Source organism: Carassius auratus, unplaced genomic scaffold, assembly GCF_003368295.1.
Source record: "Carassius auratus strain Wakin unplaced genomic scaffold, ASM336829v1 scaf_tig00038244, whole genome shotgun sequence".
In the NCBI taxonomy this organism is placed as follows: domain Eukaryota; kingdom Metazoa; phylum Chordata; class Actinopteri; order Cypriniformes; family Cyprinidae; genus Carassius; species Carassius auratus.
The window spans coordinates 24,339-46,841 of record NW_020526428.1 but is presented as its reverse complement, the minus strand read 5'-3'; the positions used below and the strand labels follow the sequence as shown (position 1 = coordinate 46,841).

Sequence of the window (22,503 nt, the reverse complement as noted above, 5' to 3'; positions counted from 1 at the left end):
GGGCATCTCCACCCAGTCTCCTCCCTGAAATACCCATATATGGGGCTTACAATGCTTATAGTTTTACTATGCATGACCTCATCTGCATATCATTTTTTAAACCTCACAAAACGTAATGACTTATGATAAATCATTATTTAAGTAGTTAATAAATAAAACAATAAATCAATAAATACATTCAGTTTTAAACTAGTAGAGGTGTACATTTTAGGTTTATATTTTAACATACTTTTAAATAATAGATACAGAGAAAAAATCATCATTAATACACGTACAAACATATACAGTAAGTGACTGATAAATAACTAATATGTCACTGTCTATTCTGTTTATATAACAGATATATCTGCAAATTACGGCATTCGCAATGGCAGTTAAGCTCTTTTGATGTGGTTTCCACAGTAACAGCAAATCCTTATTTGTCTTCAGAATTATGGGTAATGTATTAACTGAATTTGGCTTATAAATGTTTTTTTCTTTTTTTTTTAAGGACACTCTTAAACATAAAGGTGCTTCAAAAGGTTCTTCACAGCGATGCCATAGAAGAACCATTTTTGGTTCCAAAAAGAACCATTCAGTCAAACGTTCTTTAAAGAAGCATCTCTTTCTTACCTCCTTACAATCTGAGGAACCTTATTTCACCACAAAGTTCTTTATGGAACCATTGAAACAAAAAGGTTCTTGGCATTGTGAAGCACCTTTATTTTTAAGAGTGTAAAGCAGAAGACACTTGTAGCTTCTTCAAATGCATGTACCTTAATAATCTCTGAGCTCATGTTTGGTCTGTATTGAGAGGTTTATATGTTATTGTTTTCTCTATAGAGGACCCTGCTGTTGTGCTCTATTCATTGAAATACATTTAGTGCATCTGCTGAGAACACGCTCTTCAGGGGATTTGGTGAAAATTGGACATATCAGCAGCGTGAATGGGTGGCTGAAATGTCCGGTCCCCTGCCTCGCAGCTGGATGGCTGCCTGGACGCCTGGCCGCCGGTAGTGTAGAGACTCATTTAGAGAACTCGGCTGGGATGGGACACTAAAGGTCAGACTGAGAAATGCCTGCAGCAATCTCCCCTCACACATGCTTTCTATTCCCTCTTCCCTTCCCCCTCTGTCTCTCTCTCTCTATCTCTCTTTATTTCTCAGTCTGCTGGTTATAAATCCTCTGGCTATCAGGTGCTGTGCCCCTGCTGGCACTTTCACGAGCTCACGCGTTAGTGTCTGCGCTGCTGAGTGCCATGTCACAATCCCTGGACAGCCGATGCTGTGACAGACAGTGAGTGTGACTGAGCATACTGACGCTTTCTCTGTATTTATTGTGTTGCACCATATATATAACTATATTTTGCACAGGTCTGACTGTCCTTGAGACGTCCGCTAGGCCATCAGACCGAACTATTTTTAACCTGACACAAACTGGCAGTCCTGTCGCTTCATTTCAGACAGGTCAAATGCATTTGATTCTTATGTACATAGAAAAACTATTTTTAAAACAGTGCAAGTGCATGCTGTGTGAATGGCCCCTAACTGTGGTCCCAGGATGAAGATCTTGCCTCTTGGAGCACTTAAAGGGCACTTCTTGTCTTTTGACTTGTTTTTCAGGATATGAAAATACAATTTAAGAAACCATGAAATAGTGGCAGCAGATTTCTTTCCTCTTTTGATTTTTGCTCATTTATTATATTTCACAGTAATGATTTCATGTAAAAAAATAATAAATAAAATAGTAAATAAAATAAAATTATATATAAAAGCAATCTCTCTATTATATTATATTATATTATATTATATTATATTATATTATATTATATTATATTATATTATATTATATTATAGTTTTTTCTACATTAAATTCCATTTTTCAGGAAGAAAAAAAACTTTAAATATAAACTCCATTTAACTGTTAAACTGTAAATTTAGATCTGTAAATTAAAAATTAGGAGCACACTAACCTAACGGTGGACCTAAAGCTAACAGTCATGCACTATAAGCCACAAAGTTTCAATTTTGGCTCAATGGCACAACAGTTGTACATTGCAATAATCATCATTTAAAATGTTGATGTAATGTACTACTGTGGTTTTCAGGTAAGAAAGCTTCATATGGCTATTGAATTTTACATCAGCTCAGCTTGGGGTAGACGCTTGTTTTACTGCAGGATGTCTTTGTGGTACAGTTAGTTGTTTAAAAAATAAAAGCCTACCTCAAACTACTGCGGTTTTCGAGGCTTTCAGAGCATTTGACTTGTTGATTTAAGCTTTATGTTTTCGCTGTGTGAACTGTGTGCATTATTCTTTGTGACAACATAATGCTTCTCTTTATAAAACTATATTTAGGAATGATAGCATTTGAAATCGTGCTCTCTCAACGGGACATTCAATAGTGTTGCCTTTTGAAAAAGTGGGGACTTTTTGAACAGAGCTATAGGAAGCTGGCGTGGAGCCTGAGTTCTTGTTAGCTTGTCTTGGAGCCGCCTGCCAAGTACGCACACAGATGATTATAGAGATGAACAACCATAAGCTCCATATTTTATGAGGAGGAGTGAGTGAACTCTAAAGTAGAGAGATGACTGGGTCATAGTCAAAAGAATCGCACAGTTAGAAAACTAAATGGGTGTAAAGGGATTCATGAAGCTTATTCTGGATAAAGTGTGAGGATTTCACTCATCTCTTCCTCCCACCTCAGGGCTTCCTCTTAAAGACCCTTCAACAGCCCACAACAATGAGGTGACACACTGTGTAAAAAAAAAAAGTTAAAACTGTACATTGTCTGATATATATATATATATATATACATACATACAACTGTTATGAATGAAGACTGAAACAAAAAAACATAAATGTTGTTTCTATTGTAAAATAGTCCAAACATGGTATATTCCAACTTTCATAAAACCATACGATAGCCTCATAAAAAAAAAAAAAAAGTCATTATTCACTGAAAATCTTGATTATCTGCCTTAGTTTTAATTTCCCACCTCATGAGAAATGCAGTTAAGGCCCATTTGTGAACGAACATTCGTTATTTTTAACTATGATATGGTTCACAAAACCAGTCCGGAAGATTTGTTCATATAAACATTCAGTCCAGCTCAGATTATCAATAATTAATGACCTTTTCGGTTTGTTCCTCACTCAAAGTTATCATATGGCTTTAGAAGATTTGAAATATAGAGCACAAGTCATATAGAATACATTTATAATACATTTATGTTTCTTATGCATGCTTTCTTGATTCTCAAAAGCTTTATTATTCATTGCGGGGGGGGGGGGGCAACAAGCATAGTCTCTTTTTGTGTTTTGTGAAAAAAATAAAAAATAAGATAAAGGATTGAAATGACACAATGATAGAATTTTCAATTTTGGATGCACTATTCTTTTAAGAGAGCAAAGGATACTTATGAAATATTTCTACACAGTTAACTTGGTCTTGGTTGTTGTATGTGATAATTAAGGATATGCTCTCCAGTTTTTCCCATAAAAGGCAACAAGCAAACTTCAACTGCATTGGACTTCCTTCTTTTCCAACCAGACAACTGAGCGCCAACTATCTTGCATTCATCATAGACTCGCTTCCCCCCCGATCCTCAGGCAAGAGCGAAAGAAGTCACTCTACTTTCATTTATGTGTGCAGCAGAAGCTGTTTAAACATTTTTCATTCCACAACCCGATCTTAGGGGGGTTTTTTTTCAAACTTGCATTCATTTTCTGTTACTGGGATTTTGAATACCAAAACGATACGATGCACGCATTCTCAGAAAATACATAAACAAGAAGATAGGAGAGGAATAAACAGCCAGAGTGATGCATCTCGACGGTTGACACTGATGAAGTTTAAAGCATGCCCCACCATTAATGGCACTAAAACAAAAATAAACCATTTTCAAGGATAAAAAGATACACAGCAGCGCAGCAACTAGGCAGCCGTGGTCTTTGATTTATTCCTAAGGGGAAGCGATAGGACGGGAACATCTCGAATGGAGTACAAGGAAGATTCAAGTTCACCACAGGAAATCAATTTATGTGAGAGGGCATCCCGGTTAAAAATAGATTAACGCTAATAATACAAAGAAATAATTTGCATGATTTTGGTAGTAGAGAGCACTCTGGAGAACCCAAGTTTGTTCAAGATCCTGTTTTTGTGTTTACTCTATGGAGTTAGTCTTGTAGTCAAGCTGTCATGCGTTTTTCTTTTCCTTTACTTTTTTCTCCCCTCGATCCATTTTTTGTTGTTTTCCGCCTTCGGCTGTCAGAATTCAAGCAGAGCGAATCACTCCAAGATTTTATGAATCTCCGTCAAAGGCTGCTTCATTTCACTGGAAATGATGATATATGATGTTCTTAGTATGACAAGGAAGCTTTAGATAATAAGTGTTGTGTCACACTTCACTGAGTTATGACTAGTATCCGAAATGACTGCGTTAGACACTCATGGGGGTTTTGGTGTGGGCTGCGCTTGTACAGATTTTAATGAGATCTCGCAGCGTGTTTAAATATTTAACAATCCCTAGAGTATCTCCTCTATCTGCTGTCAGGAACACCCATTGCAATTTCATCCCAATTCTGAGAAATGCTCCAAAAATGGGACATTCACACTGATGTTTGGCTCATTTTCTGTTTGTGCATCTGTTTAAGGATATATCTACCAATGAATGCAAAGAAATCCTGCCTATATTTGCCCAAATTTTCATATGAACAATGGCTGATCATGTGGGTCTCTGGAATACTTGATTCTGATTGGTCAATCTCAGAATCCTTTACAACAGAATACTTTACAAAAAACTAGTTAAAAAGGGAAAGTTCACCCAAAAATGTACATTTAAACCTGCGTGAACTTCTTTCAGCCTTTGAACACAAAATAATATATTTTGAAGAACGTTGCTAGCCAAATAGTTGAAGGTATCTATTGAATTCCATAGTATGGAAAATAAATACTATAGAAGTCAATGGCTGTTTTAAAATATCTTCTTTTGCATTCAGCAGAAAGAATAAACTCATACAGGAACAATGGATGGTAACATTGCTATATAAGTGTTTCTAAGAAAAAAGCTGAGGGAGAGATGGCAAATTTGACATATTTCTCGCATATGGCCAACATAATCAATCTCTAATTATTTTTTTCTCCTTTGGAAAGTAATAGAATCTCCTCCCTCGCCTCCTCTCTAGAAGTTTACCCAACTATGACGACTTCTGCTTCTGTGAACCCCGGTAATGTGAAGAGAGGTCTATTCAATATATACTGTAGCACTTTCATAAACTTAATAAAAACATTTTTAAAAAGCAAAAACACAATTGATGCACACTGTTAAAAATGTTTCTGTAGGAAAGATGCATCGCCATCTTGCTCGGACCAAAGTGAATTCCAAACTCAAAAATACAAGCTACTTATTCATACCATTAAAATGATTATTTAATCATTTTTATTAAATACAGTTAGGTAGAATCATTAAGAACAAACATGACCCAACAATTGACAAGAGCATATTTATAAATTTACATTAACCAACATGTGCAAAAATATATATTGGTTTACCCATGATAATTAATTCACAATTATATAAACACACTATGTGCAAATGGTTATGTATACAACTCTAAGTTCAACTCACAAAATTATATCCTCATCATAACCCGTTTAAGGTCACTGTGTAACCTGAATGGTATAAACCTCACCTGTTTATCATCTGGTGTATTTGGCAGATTTATTTTCCAGGGTGAAGATTTTCGAAAACTCCAGTTGCAGTGTTATCTTGTAGACAGCGAAACCGGAGTTTTTGGAGTGTGATGTCGGAGCATGCATTGTTATCTCCGCCAAATGGAAACTTTGCAGGCTTCTGAATGGCCAACATGGCTTTAAGGTTAAGATTATATCACCACCTGTTGGCTTGGCATTCTCTTGACAGTGCTTCATAGCATGCTTTTGCGTTTTCATGTGGACTGAGTTTTTTTTTTAAAACAGAAGAAGGAAAAATACCTGTGTACATATGGACATGGGCTTAGTGTTATAGAAGCACAAAACACACATACAGTCTCTCTCTGCTCCTCCTCCCACCATCTCTTCCATAGACTCCTATAGGATTCTATTGCCCCCTCACCCCCCTGCAGCTGGCAGCATCTATGGGCCCAGAGAAGGAGGGTGTCAGTGCCAGGTCTCTAGATCCTACTCCAGCCCACCCTCCTATACCACCCCCACCTCTCTCAGCACACTTCACTCATTATTCATGTTCATAGGGACGGCTTTCATTTGATCTATTACTTAGGTGGGGGGGACCGCAGACTGCTGTGCAGCTCCATCCCTGCTGGATCTTTAATTACTGAAGAGAAGGTTTTCTCGGTCTTGTTCTTTGTTGTGCTAATGAAATATTGAAGTGGCCGATGTAGAGTTCGTGGGGCCTGCTGGGGAGGATGGTGGCTTACCTTTCCCCCCTGCACAGACCTGTGCACTCTGACCTGATTTTTCATATTTTCATATTTCTGATTTTTCTATAAAAAGTTTAGAGTGAATTGAAAAATTAAGGTTGTGATGTAGTTTTGCTTGTAGGGTTTTGAATATATGAGGTTGTGCAGTATATCAATTGTATTAAAATAAACTGTGTGTTAGAAATAATGTTAATTAAATAGGCTATAATATAGTGAATGTTGTATCCATAGATCTAAAGGCATCTAAAGAAATAATTAACTATTTATTAATATTTATAATTATTAATATATAAAAATAATTAAAAATATATATATTTTTTTTTTTTTATCTCACAATTTTCACTTTGTTTACAGTAATTGCAACTTTATCCCTCTGATGCAAATATATTTCTTTTAAAGGGTAAGTTCATCAAAAAAATCATAATTATGTTATGAATAACTCACCCTCATGTCATTCCAAACCAGTAAGACCTCCGTTTATCTTCAGAACACAGTTTATTTAGATTTAGTCCGAGAGCTCTCAGTCCCTCCACTGAAGCTGTGTGTACGGTATACTGTCTATGTCCAGAAAGGTAAGAAAAACATCAAAGTAGTCCATGTGACATCAAAGGGTCAGTTAGAATTTTTTGAATCATCGAAAATCTATTTTTGTCCAAAAATAGCAAAAACTACGACTTTATTAATCATTGTCTTCTCTTCCGTGTGTTGTGAGAGAGAGTTCAAAACAAACCGATATTCCGGAATAATTCATGTACTCAAACAGTACACTGACTGAACTGCTGTGATGAGAGAACTGAAGATGAACACCGAGCCAGATAACGAGTAAAACATTGACTCATTCCCAAGTCAAGAACCGTTTCTGTCAGACGCGTCCCATTTGAGAACCGAGGAGCTCCCGTTAAAAATCTTGGGTTAAGTAAAAACTGTTTTAAAGTTAATTCTAATTTTAAAAAGTTATTTGAATGTATAAAAAAAGAACGTTATTTTAATTTAATTTGTTAGAATTTATATTTTTGTCACAGGCCGGAGCGGACCACCAATTCAACGGGTCTCGCTCCTCCCTCTAACTTCCACCTCGAGGAGGTCCCACAACACCCCAATGAATGGACGGACAACCAAGATTAAAATGTAACAATTTTATTTGTTTAAAAGTTTGGGGAAAGGGGTAAGGAAACTTTAAAACTAATGATGACTCGAACTATTCTTTATCCACAAATACGGATTCCAGTCTCAAGAACACTCCTCTTCAGCCCTTCCTCGACAACACTCCACTTCAGCCCTTAATTTCCCGCCGACTCCACTCCAGGTAAGTTTAAAGCAAGAGCTAGGCAGTTGACGTGCAGGGGTTCTAGCTCTCAAGTAAATACAGAGTTCAATACACAGGTGAGTATTCACAGGGCTAAGCTGTTAGCGTGCAGGGGTTCTAGCTCTCAAGTAAGTACAGTGTTCCATACACAGGTAAGTATTCAAAGGGCTGGGCTGTTAGCGTGCAGGGGTTCTAGCTCTCAGGTAAATACAGTGTTCGATACACAGGTGGGTATTCACAGGGCTGGGCTGTTAGCGTGCAGGGGTTCTAGCTCTCAGGTAAGTACAGTGTTCGATACACAGGTAAGTATTCACAGGGCTGGGCTGTTAGCGTGCAGGGGTTCTAGCTCTCAGGTAAGTACAGTGTTCGATACACAGGTAAGTATTCACAGGGCTGAGCTGTTAGCGTGCAGGGGTTCTAGCTCTCAATGTAAGTACAGTGTTCCATACACAGGTAAGTATTCACAGGGCTGAGCTGTTAGCGTGCAGGGGTTCTAGCTCTCAATGTAAGTACAGTGTTCCATACACAGGTAAGTATTCACAGGGCTGAGCTGTTAGCGTGCAGGGGTTCTAGCTCTCAATGTAAGTACAGTGTTCCATACACAGGTAAGTATTCACAGGGGCTGAGCTGTTAGCGTGCAGGGGTTCTAGCTCTCAATGTAAGTACAGTGTTCCATACACAGGTGGGTTTTCACAGGGCTGAGCTGTTAATGCGCTACTCACCACTGAAGATATTCAAAGGTCTGTATTCCAAGCAGATACGGGTTTAGTCGATGACTGACGGCTGGTGGCCTTACAGGTGAAACTGCAAACAATACTGGGCTTCCCGCCCAGCTTGACAAGGGGGAGGATCGGCTGTTGTCCTTCGCTTCCCTCGTCAAATAAACAGCACAGACGACACGCACAAGGCCGGTGGTTGCCGACAGGGCCAAGGACACAACGTCACATGGAAAAAAAAAGGATAAGGCTTTGATTTAAAAGCTTACAGGGATTGCTGCGTGGGCAACGACATCCAACCTCCTCCAGAGGCGCCTCCAACACGTCCGAGCTCCAGCTTACTTAAGGTAAAGACTGTGGTTGCCACCAATACACTACTCCTCTCCGTCAGGCCTCTTCCTACGACCAGGGACACAACCACGGACAAACACCACACACCACAAAGGCACTACAATTCTTCTCGTGTGTACACTTCAATATAGCAGCACTCACCACACTCCACACACTCAGTGAAAGAAGATCGGTGGTGTATTCCCGTTTCGGGCTCAGAGTCCTGACAGGGCGGGTCAGATGGACAAAGGCAGGAGGGCAGACCACAGCAGGCAGATATATCGTACACCGGAGTCTCTCCGTCTTTCCCAGCGATCTCCAACGCAAGGCACTACTATCAACACTGAGTAAACACACAAGCACTGAGGATTATCAGATCAACACAAGAGGGGGGGGGGATTTTCCACTGCTACGGAGAGATATGCAGTCGGAATCCTTTCTTAAAGGCGGTTAGTCTCCCTCCACATCCATCATTCACTCTCCACAATATACAAGAAATGTTCGTAAAGTCTTCACCCACCAGTGCACAGTGTTGTCCTCTCCCAACACGAATTCAATGATCTCCTTCACTCAGGGGCCTTCCAAACGTAGGATCGCTCCTTCAACTCAATCCACAATAAGAGGTAAACACAACATACAAAAGGTCGATCACTTAACTTCCTCCGCACTTCCAATATCCATTTTCCTTGGATTCTCCGTTGCAGCCCGTAAATCGCAACATCCACGCCACACCAGCCACTTCCGTATCCCGTGGAACAACAGCAGAACAAAAACCCGCTCCTGTTCATAAACCAGCCCCTTTTATATCACTGCATCCTTCCCGATCCTCCAATCGGTATCCAACACGTCCTCTTCCCACACCTGACATGTATTTTGGATAATTTCCCCGCCTTGGGCCAACCGGAACAGAACTTATGTTTCACTTAAATTGGTCCGGGCGGAAATATTTCCCACACTACAGTTCCGCCCGGATTAGTCACCCAGTGACATTTTTACTTAGCAAGAATACACGATTTGATCAAAAGTGACAGTAAAAACGTTTATAATGTTACAAAAGATGCATACTTCCTCCATGAATCCTAGGAGAAACAAATATAACTTTCAACATTGTTTCACCAAATCAGTAATGGCTTCTGAAAATTCAGCTTTTCCATTAAAAGAATAAATTACTTCTTAAATTATTACTTGGGGAGAAGTCGTGGCCTAATGGTTAGAGTGTCAGACTCGCGATCGAAGGGTTGTGAGTTCGAGTCTTGGGCCGGCAGGTATTGTAGGTGGGGTGAGTGCATGTACAGCTCTCTCTCCACCCTCAATAACATGACTGAGGTGCCCTTGAGCAAGGCACCAAACCCCCAACTGCTCCCCGGGCGCCGCAGCATAAATGGCTGCCCACTGCTCTGGGTGTGTGTTTGTGTTCACTGCTGTGTGTGCACTTTGGATGGGTTAAAAGCAGAGCATGAATTCTGAGTATGGGTCACCATACTTGGCTGTATGTCACGTCACACTTAAATATATATTCAAATAGAAAACTGTTCTTATAAATGTTAATGTTATATTGCTTACCGCCCCCAAACTTTTTTAACAGTATATATTTTTATTTTCAAATTATCATAATAAACCACAAGAAAGACTTATTGTCAGTGAAGAATGACAATACATTAAGCACAGTGCAAACTACTTACAAACCACCCAGAGTATTTTAAGACCCCCTCCCTAGTTCATAAGGACTGCACTGAAGGAGTGTCTGTCCATAACAACCAAACATATCATCCTTAAACACTGTATATCCCCACAGAGAGCAACAGCAAATAGATGGAAAATTGATCAACCTGCTGTCCAACCACTGGGGACCACTGTGGTCTCAAAGCAGAAAATCTCAGGAATTATAATTTATTCATGCCGTACATTTAAATATGGCCTTTTAGGCCTGTGAGGCATTAATATTAACCACCTCTGGGCATATATGGAGTATATGCAATGTTAAAAAATAATCATATAATTGCATCTATAGCAAGATTTTCAATAATTAGCTAAGGGGAGTGTGTAATTGCGCAGTGGTGTGGAAAGCCGTCTGACAGTGATCTACAGGACTCCATTAATTGCCCTAAGAATATACCCCACTCTCTTTTCCACTCTGCTGAGGCATCAATGTGAGAGAGAGGGGTCACTCCTTCTTTCCCGGCCCGTATACTCACTCAGCTCATAATTACTAAAACTTTTAATTAATCTTGCTATCACTAGGTAAATGCGTGCTCACCATATAAATTAATTATAAGGTAAGTGTGGTATTGTTAGTTAGTACATGAGGGCAAATGGGTGTCTGCATGCATGCATAAGGTGTGCATGTGTGCTAAATGTGGATTATTGAAGATCAGATGTATAAATATAAGATTGGTTAATCCAAAAATGTAAACTCTTTAAAGTCATCTTCAAATTCTGGTGTCCAGACTGAAATGTAAGTTGATATTCGCTGAATACATTCAGTAGCCCCTTATTGCAGAACACAAGATCCAGGGAGGGTGGGGCTGAAGATGGGTATGTTCGGGGGTGGTGATTGGTAGGTTTAGGGGGGAGATGGGTGGGTTTAGGGATCAGGGGGAGGAGACAGGTAGGTTTAGGTATACGTAAGATGGGAGGAGTTAGATCTGATCCAACCACGCCCCCTGGATCTTGTGTTCTGTAGTGGGACCATCTCAAAATATTCCCCTCCACCGAAGCTCTGAAATCTAATTAGTGTTTGTATTGGGATAAAAATACTAATAATTAGAAAATAAAAAATAATAATCAATAATAAAATACATAATATGAATAGAAAAAATGAAAAAACCTTTTCAGACAAAACTATTGCTTATTTTAGAATATCACATATAAACTACTTTCATGGATGAGGTTTTGTTGGTGTTTGCGTCTTTCTCTCTTTTTGGTGTTTTGCTCAAAAATCTTATGAATGGCTTGTAAACAAGATTAATATATATATATATATATATATATATATATATATATATATATAGTTTTTATTTTATTCATTTTTTATCATGCATGAGGACGATATAGTCACATAGGCAGTTTTGTAACATGTTGATTGTAAATTATTAGCCGGATGGTGGAAATGGGAATTTTCACTGCTCTAGCCTTTTTCTTTAAGCCACTTCACTTATTAGTGAAGCTCAATTCTATTTTGCTGCACATCAGAAATATATTATTCGGTTTTTCTCATTGTGATGGATGATTAAGGGAATTCAGGCTTTGTTTTCCCTCCTCTTAATATTTCTGTGAAACAGGAAGCCATGGCTGGATAATTTCATGTTCATAATCACCCTGGAGTGCTCAAAATTGTGATTATTAATGGAAATATACTTCAAAGATATTTTACTCATAAGAAATTTTTAGGGGTGCCAATAATTGTGTAATCTAACCTGTATTTGAGAAAAAACATTTAATTTAATAAATATATTTCCCCCATTTTAAATTCTTTGTATACAAAAAAGGTTAGCTTTTTAAATAAAAGATCAGAAGGATTAACAATGCAGATCAATTTTCACAGCCTTCTTTGATCATATTTACCAAGGGTGCCAATATATGTGGACATGACAGTATGTAATGTGTGTGTGTGTGTGTGTGTGTATAGATAGATATATAGCATATAGGTATATAGATATATAGCATATGGACTACTTTTTCATACTTGACGGAGTGTGTTCCCTTCATGACAGCATTTTCATAGGTGAACTGTTTAAAATAAAGTGAAACTTGAAACGTATTTAAAAGATTTATATTAGATTACAATTTATTCTTGGCTGATCATTTTAGGATAATAAACAGACTTTAAGGAATCTGTAACTGAAAGCTGAGTTAAAGTGTACACTTTTGTCCTAGCAAATCACTCTTAATTAATAATCAGATTCTGTGGCCAAAAGCAACAGCAACAAATCAAAGCAAGTTTAAACTGCCTGTAGATCTATTGCTTTTAATATCTCCATAAGGTCCCTTGATTCCATCTCCTAAAGGAGTGAACATCGAGCTGACCAACAATGAGTTCTTGTGTTTAAATCTAATTGAAGTGATTGATGAATTCTCAAACCTCTTTAGCTGAGTTCCTGTGTTTCGCTGGGAATAAGTCAGTATGAGAAAAGTTCATGCTGTGACCCTGCGTATGAGAGCTGACGTCCAGCCACGGCACCCGCAATAACTTACCCTCTCGTGTCATCACTAAACCTTGGTGGGCAGGGGAATATGCTGTGACATGTCTAGATACGAACCCTGAAATATATGCTGGCAGTTAGCCACCAGCCTCCCTTTCAATCCCCAGGCTCATCTGACTGTGACTGGGGCTCTTACAGTAGAGGTAGTTTATTGGGGGTGGAATCGTAACACTACACTACCATCTAGTGGTGTGTGGAGAGATTGCATGGCTTCTTGTCTCGTCGGGTAGAGAGCTGGTTGTTTTCAAGTGACATTTGTTCCTAATTAAATGCTCCACTTGTTGAAGCACTTCTCGTGGAGAGGGGCTTGCATCCACGATGATGCAGGCAGGATTCTGGATTCTCTTGTAAGCTTCCTCCACTCTGAAAACAAGGAGCAATTTGTCATAAATGCTAACTGTCTTTATAATATGATGGCATTGAAACACAATAGAAAACTTAAAACTTGACTAGTACAGGGATCTTCCTCAGGAAACAGAGCCTTTGTATTTCACATGTGTTCTTGTAACGCAAAAGTAAAGATAAATCACAATTTTTTACTTAATATTTAATATTTACAAATATTTGTTTACATCTGATGAACAAATTTGCATTCTTAATAGAATACACACTACCTTTCAAATGTTTGGGATTGGTAATTTATAAATTATTTTAGTTTTTGAAAGAAGTCATCACGGCTGCATTTCTTTGGTCATGAATACAATAAAACTAGTAACATTACACACACACACACACACACACACACACACACACACACACACACACACACACACACACACACACACATATATATATATATATATATATATATATATATATATATATAGGCTATATATATTTACATTCAGTTGAAATAGAAATGTAAAAGTCTTTAATGCATCCTTGCAGAATGAAATTATTTATTTATTTATTTTTAATCTTCCTGACTCCAAACCTTTGAACGGTAATGTATACAATAAAAAAATAAAATGAAAATTAAGCTAAAAATTTTGCAGTTGGCACCAAATTAGTTTCAAAGAGAAATTCCATTATTAATTATCAATAATGTTTCATATAAAGTTATTTCTTTTTTCCATAGTAAAGTTTAATTTAAGACACTTTAAAACCGGCATTTAAGACACATTTTCTGTCACAAATGGCATCATTACCTGAAAATCCCCTAGAAGTAGCTATTGAAGTTTACTATGGAGTATTTAGGCCAGCTGGTGCACAACCAGTCTAGAGATGTACAACAACATCCGATAACATTATAGGGTATGTTGGGATGTTCCTGAAAAACACCCTCACATTTAACAAGTTGACCTACTTAAGTCTGAAGAGCTGATTGATCTCTAGCTCAGCCTCCTCGACGGTCTTGTCCTGTCCCCTGTCCCTGAGTCTTCTCAGTCTTTCTTCTGGACTGACAGTGAGGAGCAGCACCAGGTTTGGTTGGAGCAGGTCTTCTGGCCACTGGTAGAGCTCTGAGCCTGGCTTTGGGAGGTTTTCAACTCTTCCACCAACTGCTGTGGCAATGGCATACGCTGCTGTGCTGTGCCAGTACCTAACAGAGACAACAAGACAATCAATAAATAAATACAAACTTTTTAAGGGTTATCTATTGTGCTAAAGTAGAGACACTGCTACTTACTTTTCCTACCAGTGAAATATGTGTGTTAAGTAATATTTTGTGAAACATTTCTAGTGAACCAGGTTTGTTAAAGGGATAGTCCATTTTAGATACCTTAATCCTACCCCATAACTAAATTTAACAAATATTAATAAACAACAAATTAGGAGTGTATTGAGGGAAAACTCTTAATTAATAGTGAATATGTGTTCCCTGTTCTAAAGTGTTACAGACTTTCTTTCTTCAGATGAACACAAAGAAAGATTTTTAGACAAATAATCTACAGTATCTCTGTAAATCCACATAATCCAGGTGAACATGACCTAAAAATGTGATTCTTCAAAAACCACACAAAGCAAACCCGCCGGTAATCCATCCGACCCTAGTGGATGAATCATTGCCTCCTGAAGCAAAAGAAAAATAGTAATGTTTAAAAGTTTTTTTTTATTTTTATTTTAAACCATCGCTTCTGGTCAACTGTCAGACATAAAATCTTCATTTGTGTTGCACAGAAGAAAGAAAGTCATATACCTGTACATCTGGGATGGCACGAAGGTGAGTAAACGATGAGACAGTTAATTTAAATTATCAAAAAATATTAGAAATAAAAATAATGATTTATTTCCCTGTACTGTCCATAAATGTTGCAACACTCAAGATACAAATATGTCAATGGGGTGGTACAAGAACTAAAAGGTAACTTTTTTGTACCTTATTTATGCCTAAATTGTACATATTAGTAAAGGCGCATAATACTACGTTAAAAGTCCAGAAGTGTATTAGTACCTTAGCTTTAGCTACTGTACTTTAGTTTACTGCCTCAGGGACAGCTTTGTTGTCCTTTTTTCTGATAGTATTTTACATTTTTATTTTGTTTATGCACCTGTAAAACATATTTTTAACTTTATTCATTTTATTTTGCATAAATTCATCTGTTTAATTTAATGCTGATTCCCTAATCAAATATTCTCATTGTTTTTGTGCCATATACTGTAGATCCTGCTCTGTTTACAAACATATCTGTAATAAATCAATATCAATCAGTATTCCTATATAATGAAAATACCCTCAAATAAAAAAAATTTTTTGACTGAGCCTCAATTTCCACAAATCCAGCTTTAAAATAGATATTTGCGACACTCCCATACGGCCCACAGCTCTGCCCATACAGCAGCTGAATCATGTGAGTATATTTGTGGCGCACACATCTCTACCTGTCCACTATGACGGGAGCCCTCAGGGACTCTTTCCCGATGTGGGCAGCAGTGATGTAGTTCCCCAGAGCGTAAAAGGCCCTGCGGATGAGGGGTGGTTCTGAGTCAAAGCGCTGTCTGAAAGGAGCCAGGCACTGGGGAGGAGATTTCAGCAGAGTAGCATTCAGAGACTCCCGCAGGGCTTCTGTGAGAGTAGTCTTACCTGGAGAAATCAGGGAAACACATAGACAGAAGTCAACTGAATTTTAAAGTGCTCACTATTTGTTTGTGCATGCTTTTTATCATATTGCCACCTATGAATTTGCTTGGTGAAAATATTGTGTTTGACAGCATACTTATTAATTAGCCAAACAAAGTATTTGTCAAAGGCTCAGTGTTGACCTGTGGCATCCAGTCCCTCGATCACAATGACAGGAAATGCATCACCCCTGCTGGTCTCCAACTGTTCGTTTACAAGCTTCAGCACTTCCTTTGACTCAGGGATAATGTCAGTGCACTGGAAAGGGCAGAAAGATGTATTGCAAAATTCAAGCGTGATATGCATGGTTTTTGTCCACAACAGAAATACTGTAGCCAAAGCACAATAAAGGTCCATAGGCCCAAATATAAAATTAAATAAATAAAAACTTTTGGGAAGTCTGGTTAAGTCATTCACTTTGGATAAAACAGCATCCAAAATGGTATGCTAAGGGAAGAAGTGCAGAGATTTAAAATACATTAAAAAGAGTAATGTTGTGAAATATCATTGCAATTTGAAATAACTATTTTCTAGTTCAGTTTATTATAAAATACCATTTATTCATGCAATGGCAAAGCTGAATTTTTGGCAGCCATTACTCCAGTCTTCAGCGTCACATGATCCTTCAGAAATAATTCATGCCTCAAAAATATTCTTGTTATTATCAATATGGAAACAGTTGTGCTGCTCAATGTTTTGTGGAAATCGCGACTTTTTTTCTGAATTCTATGATGCATTTTTAACATAAATCGAGCATCGGGCTAGTTCAGACAGGCCATGTCAGTCAATCTTGCATCAGCTGACGATCAGCTGTCCTTGAGGTATACCAGAACCAGTTTCAACACTTCTCACAGAAGTCTATTTAAATTCTCCATGCATCCCAACACCTCCTAGCTGGGATCTAAATTATAATCTGATATCTGTTTGAGGTTGAATATATATAATGAAAATAAAAAGTCAGTAAAAAATAAATAGAATGCTTTAAAATCCTAACATACTGTACCTCCCGAAGAACCTCATAGGCGTCATTCATGCAGTAGTAGACATCAGAGCTCGTGATGTTCAGTGTGGACGGGTGACGCTCTGCTGCTGCTGCAGGTGTGACGTACTGCCTCACTGACTCCTCCACTTGATTGACAGGTGACCACAGCTCCTGCCAGCAGTACTGACCCTCGCGCTTGTATGAAAACACACATACTGATTTACTCTGCTGCAACGTCTTCAGTACGTCCTCCGAAAGGCTTGTAGTGGATTTGTCTCGTATAAAAAATCCCTTAACGACGCTGTTTTTGACGTCCGGTATGAAAGCGGACGCTTCAAAAACATCGCAGTCGCGCGAGAGAGCAACAGACAGCTTGTGTTTTATTTCGGCGTGCGTTCGCGCTTTCTCAGTTCTGCTGTCACTGTGGACATGTAGCGAGAAGAGTTTCTCATCGCCTCCAAAGAGCTGCTGATGAGCCTGATGAAGCTCTTGCGGGGTTGAGCTCAGCGTGAAATAAAGAGGTTCAGTGCGTAGGTCAAACTCCACCGCGAACACACGCGAACACAGCTGTCCACAGCGAAACATCGCTCTTTTCAGCATCATGAACCTTGTTGTTACATATTAAGTACGTAGCATATACAGAGAAATATCAATCTTACTGATCTGGAGGACAGCGCCTGCTGAAAAACGAAACTAACGTATGGTTCCCCGAAAACGAAAGGCAACTGTTTACGTAAACAAGCCCGAGCTGACTGGGTCTATCAAGCGAGATAGCAACAGTGCAGGGTGCAATCATTTGCGTGTTAATAATTAAACTAGGAAACATTTTATTGCAGTTGCTTTTAAATAATCACAAGTAGCCTTAATAATAATAAGCGATGACTGAGCAGTAAGTGTTCAGTGTAAATTTGAATTTCCTGTAATATGCTAGCTGGAACCAGACGATCAAGATTGGTTGGTTTCGGATTTATTAATCATATTTGCTTATTACTGCTCATTTAAATGAATGCCTGAGCGGTGAGGACTTTGTTGTTATAATCTGCAGCCATAGCAACTGTTGCGACAGGAGCAGAATTTGGACTCTTAGGTTTCGTTTCTGTAGCTAGTTGTTGGACAATCCGGTTCCAGACTAGCAATCATTTTCCCAGAACAAGTAAATATATCAAATCAAAGGCTTAATGGATATCCCTGTTTAGCCTGTTATTCGTAGGCTGCTGTTGTCGTTGTTAATAGTTTATGTTGAAATGTTAGGACAGGGACAGTTCTTCCAGATGACAGGATGAAACGCCACGCCCGTGTTGGACTCGGCTGGCAGTGTTTATCTTTCGTTTTACAGTTCCACAAGCAAGAAACGAAACTCAGAAAAACATCTTGGGACTGCCCCGTATATAAAGGGACATGAGTGCTCTGAACGTCAGTTTCTGCACACCGTCAACATGTTGACATCAAACCAAGTTGGTTTTGCTGCAATGTTAATGCAATTTTGTTTCAAGAATGTCAACAGCTTCTTAGCAGCCCTTTTGGGATGGATTTTGCGGGTGTCTGGCACGCAGATGCAACATACGCCTGTTGGAAACATCAGTCGCCCGAAGACTGGCACCAAAGAGCAGAAAGAGGGCTCCAGCACTCAGCTGACTAGAACTCCAAGCAGTGTAAACTACCACTTTACCCGGCAGTGCAATTACAAATGCGGCTTTTGCTTCCACACTGCGAAGACATCTTTCGTCCTGCCCATTGAAGAAGCAAAGCGAGGCTTACGACTTCTCAAAGAAGCAGGTAGGCTATCTGCATTTAACTGACAAACGTGTACGATAGGTAGCTTACACTAGATTTTATTTATTTATTTATTCGCCTACTTAATTTCTAATAATGATGATGCTTAAAACTGATTAAAAAATTACATTACAAAACGTAAAATTTTTGTCTTAATGCTGACTGTCATTTTTATTCGCAAACTTTTTTAATATTATTGATATGTTTTAGGAATGGAAAAGATCAACTTCTCGGGCGGAGAGCCCTTCATTCACGAGAAAGGCAATTTTCTGGGAGAGTTGGTGCGATATTGCAAGCAGGAGCTGCAGCTGCCCAGCGTCAGCATCGTGAGCAACGGCAGTCTGATCAGAGAAACCTGGTTCCAGAAATACGGTGAGAATCATTCATGACCAGCAGAGGGCGGCGGAGATTGAAGTTACACATATAGCCAATATATAGAAAAAATCTAATGAACTTTTTTGTTTTCCAAAACAGTAGCAGCAGTCCACCACTGCACTTTCATGTCAATGCCTTTTTGTCACTATGCACTACATTTTTTGTTTCAGGTCATTGCGTGCAATGACATACAGTGAGATCTTATTTGAAGTGATTTTATCTTACTATTAATAATTATTTTATTGCTGCACATGAGAATGACCAAACTTGTCATGCCCTTTAGGCCTATGACACAAAATAAAATAAATAAATAAATAAAATAAAGGTGATTTAACTGACAGAGTGTATGAAAGGTAAAATAGTTGTGAAGAATGGCCATCCAAAAAAAAAAAAATAATAAATAAAGTGATAAGACAAAAATAAAAAGTTTGGTGTCTGTAAGTAAGGATGCATTCAATTGAAAGTAAAAGACATTTCTAATGTTATATATATATATATATATATATATATATATATATATATATAAACATTTCAAATAATTCATTAAATATCATTAAAGAATCTTGAATGTGTCTCCAACAAAATATTAAGCAACACCTATCAACTATCTTTAACATTAATAACAAGAAAGGTGACACTGAAGACTGGATTAATGATCATTAATTAAATGTCATCGCAGGTAATAAATAACATTTTGAAATATATTAAAATAAAAAACAGTTATTATAAATTGTAAATTGTAATTGTATTATAAATTATAAAACAGACCACAAACTTTTAAACTGTATATTAACTAAACAGAATATATACATTGTTTAATACATTACAGGAAAATACTTTGTTATATCAAAGGTATTTACATATGGTGACAAAATTGCTCAATTTTTAATTGTTTCTGTATTTTATAGGTGACTACTTGGACATCCTGGCCATATCTTGTGACAGTTTTAACGAGGACACCAATAAAGTCATAGGTCGAGGTCAGGGCAAGAAGAGTCACCTGGACAAACTACATCAAGTTCAGAACTGGTGCCGGGAATATAAGGTGGCTTTCAAAATCAACTCAGTTATCAATACCTACAATGTGGATGAAGATATGACCGAGCAGATCAATACTCTGAACCCAGTGCGCTGGAAGGTATATAGTTACTTGCTTTCCTACAGACACTATCATTTTAACCAGGCTGCTGAGCATGTGTTTAAGGCTGTAATGCAATGTACACGCAGGTCTTCCAGTGTCTGCTAATTGAAGGTGAAAACGCAGGGGAGAACAGCCTCCGCGAGGCCGAGAAATTCATCATTAGCGATCAGCAATTCCAAGACTTCCTGGACCGCCACCAGAGCGTGAAGTGTCTGGTTCCAGAGTCTAATCAAAAGGTAATTTTGAGGAACAGAACCCATACTTTAGCTCAGTTCAGATCGCCATTTCAAAGTAGCTTACAATTTGGAAAATAAAGTGGTGTAAATTTTTGAGTAATACAGCAATAAACTTTCAGTTTCAATTCATTACCAAAGCTTTTACGACTTATAAGTGAGCACAACAAGATTTGAATTTAAATAAAAATAGGCCTGGGACTTGAATATACTGCTAACTTGATATGAATTGTTTACTTACTTACTTTCTTTTACAGATGAGAGACTCTTACCTGATTCTTGATGAATATGTAAGTGGTTTCATATTTTCTTCTCAGCATCCATTTATCTCATTAACGTGTGAAGGATTTTTAATATATATATTCGATTATGTTGTCATCATTTTTTTTATATTAGATTACACTATTATTGCAGATTAAATTATTCTGTGAAATTACATTATGCTATCATATCAGTAGCCGAGGGATTATGGATAGGAATATAATAAGGCCTGCAGTAATTTGCCTCATTCCAGGCTTCAAATTACTTTTCCCTCCCATGATAATCTCTGATCTCTATTAATAATCATGCTGTCTACGCTACATCATCAGAAAGAGCAATTATCATAAATAGATTTTTTTTTAATCTTGCATATCTGATGCCGCAGATGCGCTTCTTGGATTGCCGAGAGGGGAGGAAAGATCCGTCAAAGTCAATTCTGGATATCGGTGTGGAAGAGGCCATCAAGTTTAGTGGTTTTGATGAGAAGATGTTCCTCGTAAGAGGGGGGAAATATGTGTGGAGCAAAGCTGATATGAAACTGGACTGGTGAACTGTCTCAGTATTGCTGTTTTTACTCTGTTTTTACATTGAGACTTGGTCTAATTTATAAATGTAAAATATATGGTAATAAACAATTGTACAGTGTAGTTACATAAGCTTAAAAAAAAAAAGCTGGTTGGATACATTGGTGTGTAAATGTCTGTTTTTCAGTATTTTTATGAGATTCTACTGCACTGAAATGCTTGCATATATAGATTATTATGTATGATTGTTTATGTATGATTTTTATAAGATGTGTATTATGGTATGCTTGCTTTGAATCTGGAATATTTGCATAACCTGAAGTATGTTTTTTAATTTTTACCGACCACGCTATGGTTGTCTTTGTCTTGACATTCTTATCAGAAGTAATTGATTTAATATAATCTTGGAAGAAAATTATTGATAAATTATCTGCTTACACAGTTTGATTAACTGCACTTTGAAAGCATGAAAGCACTTTGAATTATAATTCAGACTAAAGCACACCTTAGATGCTTTAATTGCCATAGTGTAGAATTGACATTTTAGTTTGCAGCTCCTCAGATCGCAACTTTGAAAACTTACAAAAGCTCTAGACTTTCTCCTGTAACAGCATTAAAAATAAAAAGCTTTGAGGCATGTGTAATATATAGTGAAGACCATGAGGCACCCTGAAAATGAATCTATAGAAAACAAAAAAGATTCCTGAAGTATCTTTTATTTTATTTTTTTAAACAATGTTGTAACTTCATATTATATTTTATTGAAAATAAATATTTGTAACAAAATCTTGTGGTTTCTAATCTCATAATTCTTGAAACTGCTCAAAGCGTCAAATTTGAAAGTGATATGGGCATAAGCAATGCTATTTTTACGTTACCTTTAATTTCTTTAAAGTCTTTAAGCTTTCGTTTCTCAGAAATATTTAGGTAACCCCTGGTATTGAGTACATTTTTATGTCCCTAACATATAGGCTACATCCTAGTATACAGGTGCATCTCAATAAATTAGAATGTCATGGACATTTTTATTTATTTCAGTAATTCAACTCAAATTGTGAAACTTGTGTTTTAAATAAATTCAGTGCACACAGACTGGAGTAGTTTAAGTCTTTTTTTTCTTTCTTTTTTTTTATTGTGATGATTTTGACTCACATTTAACAAAAACCCACCAACTCAATCTCAAC

The 22,503-nt window shown here is 37.6% G+C and overlaps 2 protein-coding genes across 2 annotated transcripts; one reads left to right on the top strand and one right to left on the bottom strand.

Annotated features, from left to right (window-relative positions):
• Window positions 1-12,422: 12,422 nt before the first annotated feature.
• Window positions 12,423-17,735, bottom strand: LOC113083470 (UMP-CMP kinase 2, mitochondrial-like). The gene is made up of 5 exons (XM_026254526.1): window positions 17,034-17,735; window positions 16,174-16,288; window positions 15,793-15,994; window positions 14,279-14,512; window positions 12,423-13,335 (listed from the first exon to the last, which is right to left on the bottom strand). The coding sequence occupies exons 1-5, from the start codon at window positions 17,613-17,615 to the stop codon at window positions 13,149-13,151; spliced, it is 1,320 nt and encodes a 439-aa protein (XP_026110311.1). The 5' UTR covers window positions 17,616-17,735; the 3' UTR covers window positions 12,423-13,148.
• Window positions 17,736-18,373: 638 nt separating this feature from the next.
• Window positions 18,374-21,351, top strand: LOC113083471 (radical S-adenosyl methionine domain-containing protein 2). The gene is made up of 6 exons (XM_026254527.1): window positions 18,374-18,788; window positions 18,996-19,157; window positions 20,069-20,298; window positions 20,388-20,537; window positions 20,792-20,824; window positions 21,181-21,351. Exons 1-6 carry the CDS (start codon window positions 18,449-18,451, stop codon window positions 21,343-21,345), a joined length of 1,080 nt encoding a protein of 359 aa, XP_026110312.1. The 5' UTR covers window positions 18,374-18,448; the 3' UTR covers window positions 21,346-21,351.
• Window positions 21,352-22,503: the final 1,152 nt, after the last annotated feature.